General features: G+C 36.7%; 1 protein-coding gene across 1 annotated transcript; it reads right to left on the reverse strand.

The window, feature by feature from the left end:
* Window positions 1-8,294: 8,294 nt before the first annotated feature.
* Window positions 8,295-11,215, reverse strand: LOC143565873 (uncharacterized). The gene is made up of 2 exons (XM_077052718.1): window positions 8,923-11,215; window positions 8,295-8,477 (listed from the first exon to the last, which is right to left on the reverse strand). Exons 1-2 carry the CDS (start codon window positions 11,213-11,215, stop codon window positions 8,461-8,463), a joined length of 2,310 nt encoding a protein of 769 aa, XP_076908833.1. The 3' UTR covers window positions 8,295-8,460.
* Window positions 11,216-11,571: the final 356 nt, after the last annotated feature.

An 11,571-nucleotide genomic window follows, 5' to 3' on the forward strand; every position in this document is an offset into this window, starting at 1 on the left:
GTTTCCTTAGATAGTTTGCCGCTTTCATTACTAATATGAACTTTCTAGGCTTGAGCATTTTATCTCCTTGAATGGTAATGATTTTCCTGTTGGCGTGCGGATTTCAATAGAATTTGTTTTACATAGGATTCGAGCATGATTGGTTGATAACCAATCCATTCCTAATATGACATCGAATCCAGCCAGATTCATTGGGAGTAAATTTGCTTTAAACTTAAGGCCTAGTAAGTTCAAGTTTTCTTCGTGAAGTACTTCATGAATATGAATGGAATTTCCATCGGCCGTATCTACCGTGTAGACTTGATTAAGTTTGATTAATGGTTGATTTAGAGCTTGGCAAAACTTTGTGGTTATAAAACTTTGATTTGCTCCGAAATTAAACAATATTTTAGCGTAAACATTATTAATAAAATGACGTATGGAATCATTGTTGCTTCTTGTGCAGTAAGCTGAAAAGCTCGTGCAGTCTTCTTAGGTCCATCTGTGTTCTTTGCTTTGTTGTTAGGAACCTTTATCAGCTTTGGACATTCTGGACGGATGTGACCAGGTTCTTCGCAGTTGTAGGAAACATGGCTTTCTTTTCTTCTACATTCCTCATCCGTATATCCAGCCATTTTGCAATAATTGCAATACTTAGTTTTCTTAAAAGCGCATCTCCCTGAATGCCTCTTTCTGCAAATTCTATAGAAAGGATGAGCATAAGATTTCCCTGTTCCTTTCTTCCGAAATTCTTGGGTAATCTTCTGGGCTAGATCTTTCTTTTTGTTTTCTTCCTGAGTTCGGATTAATCCGTCTGTCATGGTATTAGCTAGCTCAACTGTTTCTTCAATAGTCTGAGGTCTAGCTGACTTTACCAAATCGCAGATTTCACTTACTAATCCCCAAATATATCAAGAAATTAGTATTGATTCTGGCGAAGCCAAAGTTGGTACCATTCTTGCATATTCGAAGAATTTTGTCGTATAATCACGACACTTCACACCTTCCATCTTGTGGTTAAAGAACATAGTAACGATCTTTTCTCTTTCATGAGGAGGACAAAATTTCCTTTATACTATTTCTTTAAATTCTTCGCAGGTCATAGTATATACTGTGTTGCTTCCCCTTGACTTGAGAACTGTGTTCCACAATTCTATTGCTTCATTAACGAAAAGATTAGAAGCATATAATATTTTATCTTTTTCAGCACATTTACTGATTCTTATGATAGCTTCTGTCTTTTCTAACCAGCGTAGTGCTGCAACAAATCCTTCATTTCCAGAGAATTCAGTTGGCTTACAAGCCAATAAATCTATGTAAGTACAACCGTGAACTTTTAACTTTTTAGGTAATGGGTTTCTATTTCCTCTATTCACATTGTTGCTATCCTCAGTGTTAGACTTTCGTTTATTACTCTCGGTCTTATGCCTAATTATAGAAACGGGTTGCTTGATAGCATCAACAGATAAATGAATTGCTTCAGTGATTTTCCGAGCTATCATTTTTCGATAACATTCATATTTAGATGATTTCCTTGATTGGGAATTTCATGATTATGCTCATTTTCGTGATTGCGCTCGTTTTCGTGATTATGCACGCTTTCGTGATTGTGCTCGTTATCGTGATTGTTTTGATTAGAAATAGCTTCGTTCGACATTTGAATTACATACAAGAAAGGAATTATTAATATCGTAATTAAATAATAAGGTAAGCAAGATATTAATAACACATAGGCACAAATAGCACAGACACAGAATATGTCAAAATCGTCGATCTTTGCGACATTACTCTTTTTTATATATATGCTCATTATTATTTACATCTACATTTCCTATATTTATTCTATATACATACACACCATTTTTTTACATAAAAGAAACTACGATAATGAACATATAGATATTATGTATATGGTTTTTATATATACGGTTCTCGGTCATAGTATTTCCAGGTCATGTTCTCCCCAATGTTTCTCAGTCTATTGCCGGTATCCATTAATTCCTCCCCGTAATGACGGAGCTGTGTCGTCATTTCCGGTGTCCTACTGGGGTAGTTTGAAGTTTCAGCCTGGAATGGTGCATACGGGTTTGTCATCATTGTTTGATACTGCCAGTCATTCGTCCACTATTCCTATAGCTATGCTTGGCCAATAATATCATAAGAGGGAAGTGTACTATTCGAGTTCTGAGATGGCATGTTCAGGTTGCTGGAGCTTGCTTAACCTATATCATTGAATACTGGTTGAAAATATTCGCACTCACCTAGGCATCTGCCTAGTCGCTCCTGCATTGATATTGTTGAAGGGGTTTGTGGTTGAGTTGGTTGTGGTTCAATTGATGGTTCAAGTTGTGATGGTGGTTGTGTGACTACGCTTCTTCCTTTATTACCTCTTCTCAATCCTCTTTGCCAATCTTTGAGTCTTTTCCTTCTTTTGGGCTTTGGTTTTTCTACAGATTGTTCCTTGGGTTGTGCTTGAAAGATCATAGGTTCTGTGTGTTGTTCACGGGATTCTCCTTCTTCCATATCCGTAGTGTTAACAGATATGTTTCCAAATGCTTCTACGAGCTCACTCATGCTGTTAATCAAAAAACAATAAAACAACGAACTCCAAAAGAAAATAGTACTTATTTTGATGTGTGGTTAGAATCTTACCTATATGGTTCACATAGGTTAATGCATGTATTTCTTAATTCTAAATTTTAATATTAGGTATTATTAAAATAGTCATATTGCTTAAACCATTGGCTCTGATACCACTTCAGCAGTCACAGCCCTCAACCCCTATACCCTAGGAGGGAAGCCGTGAACATTGATTGGTGGTATCGGTGTTTATTGAATTATTTTGTAGCAAAATATTTCTTTTCCAGAATCGTAGTTAGGAAAAATGATCAGAGTTATAAAAACACCATGATTATTATTATAATTATTATTATTATTATTATTATTATTATTATTATTATTATTATTATTATTATTATTATTATTATTATTATTATTATTATTATAAAATGAGAATTTAATTCATTTTGATACAAACATAAACTTTATAGAGATAAACTCTAATTTACAAAACATGTTTCTTTATTCTGGTGACAAACCACTTATTTAAGCTGGAAGTCCGCATGCATCATTCCTTTGTCTCTATCAAGTCACCTGAAACATGTTTTTAATATTTGATCAGCAAGATATACTGGTGAGTACATTCATTTGTAAATGACACATTTTAGCATTAAGATGTTTTTACACCTGCATGCTTACAAATTACCGAAAGGTACTTGTCACTCGACCGTATCTATGACTGTGGTCATATTACTTATTGGCTAACACTTGTCCAGTAAGTAACGTGTAATAGCCCGGTAGGCAAGCCTTGTATACAAAACCCCACAATACCACTAGTAACCATCTCGTAAGTCTACAAAGACTTAATCGCTGTAATATAATTAAAATACTTTAAAAATATATTTGAAAACATTTAGACTATCTGCCATGAGTTTTATAGGTTTTGAAATTATCATGACAATGTCGAAAAAACAGTTGTCTCAGGTAAATGTGAGTCGTACAAAAACTCGAATGTCTCACCTTGCAAGTTTACAATTATATAACGTTTCTTGGTATTAAGCACCTAGGTTAAACACAATGTAGTATATCTAAATTATTATTAAAACCAATAATCATAACGATAATCATGAGATTAGAAACTTTGCACGATGGCACAATGTCTTACCTTAACAGACAGAGCTTTTGGATTCGCGCATATAAGTTTCTTTTGATCGGATAGGATATCGCTACCATCACTCGGGTATTATACCATCTTATATATATAAGGAAATTCAGAGAGGAAGAAAGATTTTGGACGAAGAGGAATGTCCTGTTTCCAACCTATTTATAACATTGCCGAGTCAGCCCTAGGCATGCTACGGGGCACGCCACGTGGCATTCTACGTGTCTCGTTTGCATAACCTCCACGTCGCGTAACGCGATGTCTTACTTTAATAGGTTGCCGCGTATCGCGACGCCGCAAAGTTTCTGGATAATTTACACGTCATCGCGTAACACGATGAGGCTAATCTAAACCTGTCGCGTATCGCGATGGGAAGATTATTAAAAATATTAATTTTCCACAAAAATACTAAGGCGGCCCTTAAGCGGCTCTGCAAGCGTGCGAAGTGCAAGTGCACCATCAAAGCGCCACATTGCGCCCATCGCACTTCGCCCGTGCCCGTGCGCTCCGCTAGGACCACGAGGTATGATTTGTCTTATAAGAATATTAACATATGAGTTTTCTTTCTTATAAAGAGCTCACTAGTTTTATAATCTAGCGATGTGGGACAAAAAATTACACTCCTATTTATACCATGGTAGAATCATCTCCTTTTCTTTCCTCCACCAATGTGGGATGGAATTTTGTTCCTTTATTTCTTTATTTTTATTATGTGGCTTGTTATACAAATCTCCTATATGTACCAGACTTTGTTTTATTATGAAAGGTGGTGTTTTATGTTTAAACTTTCTATTGAGTTTTCTCTTTGGTGAGTAACCAGTTCCGTATCTCCATTGCTAGCTCAAGTTTGGCCACTTGGGTGGTGTTCTTTGGATCCTAATTTGATCTCAGGTGATGTCTCTGTATCCTCGGATCAATTAGGTTGCCCAACGGGTGTGATTGTGTGGTGTTCTTTGTATTGTAATCTACCATTGTTAGCTCCGTTTGAAGTTCCAATCCGTTATCCCACCCAGGTGTACATCAATATAGTCTAGGGAATTATTACTATTTTTTTATTCAAACCTTAATTCTCATCCCCACCCTGAGCCTCAGATCGAACATTGCTTACTCAACTTATCAAGAGCACACAGTTTAAGTCCAAGTATTCTTATTAAATACTTAGTTCACTTAAACCATTGCTCTGATACCAACTTGTAACACCATATTTTGAAACGTCTTTTTATATTATTATTTTAATAATATATTCTAAACTGGTCCCATATTTTTTTTTCAAACAACGAAAGAGTTATAATGAATATTTTTTTCAAAATTCGCATTATATATAAAACCGATACATTGAGTAAGTTACATCATCAAACTCATTTTAACTAACCCATAATTTATACATCCAAACACGGGTTATAAACATAATGTTCGATCTTTCCAACGCACCAGTGATTTACCTGAAAAGCATTATTTACGATAGCATTAGCAAAGCTAAGTGAGTTCATTTATCTAAATATAATAATGTTTTTCACATCACAATTTTAACCAACAATTCACCACCATATTATACTCATGGCAATTTATTATTTAAGATGTGGGTTTACTCTTATCACACAATTGTGATTTATTCCCCCACCACGCTACACCTATGTCAATAATTATCACACTATGGTGATTTAACTCCCACTACATTTCACATGTGACAATATTTATCACACAATCGTGATTTAACTCCCGTCAATGGTCTCGCCGGTGGACGGTGGACGGAATCGTTGAACGGTGACGGATTTCTAAACAGTGATTGGAAGGTGGATGGAATCGATGGGAGTAGTGGTGGACGAAGACCGGCTTGCCATTGTCGCTACTCGCTATTCTGATTGGAGAACACTAGATCGCTAATTGTAATCGACGTTCCATGGTCTTGCGTACGTAATGTGCAATAAAAGATTATTGTATTGCATTCTTTATATATAACATGTTGCAAATTATTATCATTATTATATTTGGTTTGAATTAGCAAGTAACTAATGTAAACACAAAACATTTTTGTTTCTATTCGTTTGCTTTGTATGGTAATAATGAAGTTATTTGCATGGTAACTATCTGCCGTTTAATATTACAGTATGGCCAAGTAAAATTATCATTTATTTATAAATGCAACATTTGCATGGTAACTATTTATTAGTCTTTGTATCTGATTCAAATAAGTTATGATGTCTTATAATTCATATAAAATTATCATTTATTTATAAATACAACATTTGCAATTCATTAAATTTATATGATGTTACGCATATATTATGTTTTTAAATATGTTCCACCCGTGTGTAACACGGGTACTATCCTAGTATGCATAATAAATAAATAAACTATAAGAACGTGGAATATGTGATCAACAAGGGGAAAATGTTGACCATACCAGGGCACTTATCAATAATCCCGCCCTGAAAAACGTCCTTGTCCTCAAGGACGGTATGCTCGATCCCTGGCAGTCGCCACTCACGTTTTCTATTAGCATTCGGTTGAGTCGCATTGTTGCGCAACGGTGGTCGCCATTCTCGTCTTAGCTTCGGAAATAGACAGCTTGTGCTACCCAAAGTTCATATACCCAATCACATATTGAAGTGGAATATGACCTGTTGTTGAATGTGTCTTTCCTGCATAAGTGAATTTCCACGATGGTCGCCATTCGACCTTTTCAATGGCATTCGATGTTGTGTCAATGAGATGCCATGACAGTCTCTACTCGCGTCTTCCGATTGTGGCTTCTAATGGGTTCATTGGTTTTTCCACGGATTTCACAGATTGAAACCAGGTATGCGCCGTTGCTGAAGGTATTTTTGGCACCGCTACATAGGGGTGTTCACGGTCCGGTTTTCACGGTTTTTACGTCAAACCGTAACCAAACTGTTAGTTACGGTTTTTTATATTCGTAAACCAAAACCAAACTGTTGAATGTTTAAATCGAACCGTAAGGAACGGTTTGGTTCCGGTTTGGTTTCATGGTTTGGGTTTGTTGAGGTTTTATACAAAATGCCCAAAATAATTTATGATATGTAATTTTATAGCTCTTTATAATTTACAAAATTTAACAAATACCGTTACAACAATTGATTTATGAGTTCTTATTAGAAAATTTGAAATACAAATAAAAGTCTTTTGCGTTTTAAATGGTTAGCCCACATTTTTTTATATTTACTTATAGTATTTATATTTAATCCGTTTGTTATAAGCAATAATAATTTTTATTTAATTATTTCTATTAGTATATTTGTATACACATAAATATATAATATAATATATTTAGACAATATATAAAACTAAATCATATGGTCCGGTCCGGTTTATACGGTTGGTTTTAGGTATAAACCGTAAACCAAACCGTTCGTTACGGTTTGAAAATGTTGAAACCAACCTACCGAAAATTAAGAAAGAAAACCAACCGTGAAACCAAACCGATGACCGGTTTGGGCGGTTTAGCGGTTTCGAACCGAACCATGAACACCCCTACCGCTACATGTGGGGTTGTTGGTGTCTATTTTGGAGTCGGGTCTAGGACAGTCACAACGGCAGATTGCATGGGTTTATGGGAAGTTTGTGAGGCAGAATTTGGTGTGGACTGAGTGGCTACGGCTGATTTTGATGGTGGAATTATCTTTGGATGACCCGTGCACAACTTGGATGTTGGTGCACACAGTTTTGCTAACGGGTTTGGGTTCAATGACGGTTTTAGTAAGGGACTTTGCTAATGATAATAAGAGTTTGGTTTGCTCAAAGTAAGCGGCTTGGGCATCGGCGAAGGCGGTGAAGAAGTTGTCCAATTTGAAGGAGTACTCCTTCATCGCAACCGCTTATTCAAAGGCGGCATTGACAAAGACGACTATGGTTTATGCAAGTGGCTGTGGTTCATGGTGGGAAGGCATAGTGTTCGAGAATGAAAGCGCCATTGATAGAGACCAATCTCCCAATTTAGCCTTTTGTAGTAGGCAAACACTCCCAGGAATTTAGAAAAGAAGTGAACAAGATATTGCTACCGAATTTCTATATTTTTCATTACCCTTTCAAATGCAATTACATGAACTATAAATATGCAGAATGCATGCATGCGATACAATAACTTGAGAAAACGTGGAGCACTAACCAAATCACTAAATAAAAATATGCTTAATAATTTAAAAGAAAACAATGAGAAAGTGGACTATGTGAACAACACCCATGCAGAAAGAAGTGAAAAACGTGTTTGGCCACACCATGGAACGACGTATCATTGTCCCTTCGAGTTTTACAGTGTTTTGGCTGGCATCTTTTGGGTATTATTCTTAAGAATATATTTAACGATCTAAACAACAGTTTTGTATATGTTTTAAATGAACAAATCATATACAACCCACCAACACGCTTTGACCTGTCAACCCTTTCAGTTAAACATTTTACATGGGTCATGTCATGTCATGTGACATGTCTTTACATGGCCTTAAGCGTATCAAATTTCTTTAGTATAAGAGACACATTTGCATTTTATCTATATCAACACCAACCCAACACAACTGATCCCTAGTGTAATGCCAAAATCAATACGAGTGCCACAAACCACTAAACTGGGCCGTTAAGTTGATGACGATCAAGCTACCGTTCCACTTTTACTACATACTATATAATCCCTTTCATAAGCTTACAGTATTAATAAAAGATAATATACATATTACCTACCCATCTAGAACAAAACCAACCATGTCTTTACCTCACAAAATGTTCTGTTCTAGAAACCATCTTCATTAACTTGAGACCAATCCTGAACATAAAACAACACTTCACAATAATCCTAAAGATCTAACACGTGTATATAGGCCTGTAAATGAACTGAACGGACATGAACACATGTCTCGTTCGTTCATTTATGTTTCTGTCCGTTTATTCATGTTCGTTTACATATCAATAGAAATAATTAAATATTATCTGGATGAGTCATTTACTTAATGGTTTTATATTTGTTCGTCTGCTTTCATTTGCATTTGTTCATATATGTTCTTTTTATCTTTGTTTAGTTATGTTCTTTTATCTTTTTTAGTTACGTTCATTTCTGTTTGTGAACTAACCGTTCGTTTAGATTTTAAACAAACAAACAAAGATAACCGAACACAAAAGCTAAATGAACGAACATGTTCGCGTTTGTTTGGTTCATTTACAGGTCTACGCGTATATTTTGTGAATACATGTGTATACAAATAGTGAATTACCTGGAAATTCTGCAACATCAAGCTCCCAAAACCCTCTCAACCGACCATCTTGTTCATCCGTTAAGCAAACAGCCGGGACCCGGTACAAAAACCTGTCTGACTCAGCAATTGTAACCTCCACACCCCTATCACCACCTTTAAAAACTGATTTGTAACCACACACATGTGTGAGGAACAAAACCTTTATAACATCTCCATTGTTTTCAATCACTTCAACAATGTCACAATCACCACCATCATCGACCGCATCAGCATCGTTCTGCTTACATAAAACCCAGATCTCGTTCTTCGTTGGATATATATTGAATCTGGTCTTACCATTAATTTCCGCATTCACAGGATACAAGAACGAATCTTGATGGAGTATTTTTCTTCCATCAGTAGAAGCTGCTTTATATATGCCACATGCATAAGGTCTGACTGGATCACTGCACAATTCTAGTAGGTCTACATGTAATCTAAGCGGGTCTGATTCGATCTTTTTAATCTGCGCATAACATTTAAGATTTGTATTCTCACTTCTACCAAGGGCCCATATCTGGCCCAATTTAAACACCAAATTCTGTTTATCCAAACTAAAATCATGAATAACCAACTTCGACTCTTTACCATCATCTTGACCGTCGTCACCTCTTGCTGATGTGGCAGTATCACTCGTGCTTTCAAATTGGTTCAGGTCATCAGGTATAGAAGCAGTATCAAGTTCAAAAGATCCAACAGGTACATTTGCTCTTTCGTTACCGGTCAACTTTAGCGATGGGATATTATGTGAAAACCTAAACAGATCACTAGGCGGGATCTGACACTCATCAACTTCTGCTTTCTGAAACAAACTCACAAATCCTTTCACTTTCACCATATAACCAACAACAACACCATTATACTCATCGAAATCCGACAAGATCTCAACGATCTCGAAATTATATTTCATCTGGCTTTTAGAGTCGCAAACCCATTTAATGATATCCCAGTCCTTAAAAAGAGCCCAAATTTCACCTCTTTTAGGATAAACAACAAAAGAGAATCTTTTCCTACCTTTTTCAACCGCCATTTGATGGGAAAACATGAGACGATCATTAGTTTCCTCTGTCGCCCCGCGCTTAAATCTACCGCAAGCAACGGGTAAACCTTCTTCTGCCCAGCCTCGTTCTAGAACATTCTCGGGATCGGCTTCTAACCAAGTGATACGTAATCTGAACCCAGATGAATAAACTTTTCTGATCTGAGCATAGAATCTTGGCATGCTGTCAATGGTATCATAAACTGCCCAGATTTGATCAGCTGCAAAACAATTTTCTTCTTTGTCTTTATCAAAGTTGCTGAATTCTAAATCCGGAACATCAACATACACGGGTGGTTTTGAGTCATCTTCAAACTCTGAATCATCATCTTCTTCTTCTTCCTTCAAATTTGCATCCGTTGGAGCTTCCTTCTGTTTATCTTTGGATCGCTTTTTTGGGCTGCAATCCGCTAGCACCTCGTCACCATTAGAAACACGCGACCTTTTGCGAGATCGTTTAGAACACTCTTCTTTTCCACCCTTGGTTTCCGCATCACAGTTTTCTTCAGTTTTTGTATATTGAGGGGGCTGATTTGCAGAACGAGAAAAAGACGGTTCTGCCCTTTGTGGATCAGCTTTAGCTTTTTCCTGTTGAAAAGACGTATTCATCCCTGGGTTCACATTTTGCATACCAGCATGAGCCGAGTGAGTTGGCTTCCAGGCACCAATATCAATAGCAGTAAAGACTTTTGAGCAATTCGAACACCTGATGCTTTTGTTTACCAGATCTCTGTTATACTGGTCTTTTTTCTTACAGAAAATACAAATCGTCCAGAACCACGGCCGCACGTTCTGAGCCCCAAACTGAGAACTTTGTGGCTTTAAAACAGCAGGCTCTCTATACTTGTAATCATATAAACTCCTTTTACCATTATCAGAGAGTATCATATGTGCCTCACCAATGAGTTTAAAGGCCGACTCTGCACCCGGAAATTGGTTTTTGTCAGGGTGTAGAACAAGGGCAAGTTTTCTGTACTGTTTCTTGATTGTGGCCAGGTCCGCTAAGCTTTGAACTTGAAGGATCCCGTATAAGTCCTTTGTAGCACCATTTATCTTTGTTTTAGCTGCACAATGGACGTCACAAACAGCTAGCATTTGGGAAACGTTGTCGAGTTGGGGAAATAATTTTTGGGCCTTGAGAGCGAACTTCATAGCGCCTTCAAAATCATTGTTTATCATCTTGTTTTCGGCAATGGTCTTGGCCCGTAAAGCCTCATCTTTGTTACACTCCATTGCTAGATGATTCAAGATTCAAGCAGTTGACTTTAAAATTTTCAATCTACATGATAATAAAATAATAATAGTCAGCGGTTAAAGAAACAGCATAATATCATGGTTACTCTAGAATCATTACAACACGGACAATTAGGCCTGTAACTTTAAACGAACACAATTTACATTCAAAACCAAGAAAGAAACCGAACAACCCACCCAAATTTAAAGGGTTGGGTTATCGGGTATGGGCAGGAACGGAAAGAAGCTGAAGCCTAAAAACAAGTGATTGATTATTTGGGAAACCCAAATCGAGTGCAATGCATCATCATCATCATCAGCCGTGAAATGAAATGAAAGTAATTAGGAAACAAGTG

Source organism: Bidens hawaiensis, unplaced genomic scaffold (genome assembly GCF_021521415.1).
Source record: "Bidens hawaiensis isolate Kalapana, Puna unplaced genomic scaffold, B.hawaiensis_p1.1 tig00022556_1, whole genome shotgun sequence".
Lineage (NCBI taxonomy): Eukaryota > Viridiplantae > Streptophyta > Magnoliopsida > Asterales > Asteraceae > Bidens > Bidens hawaiensis.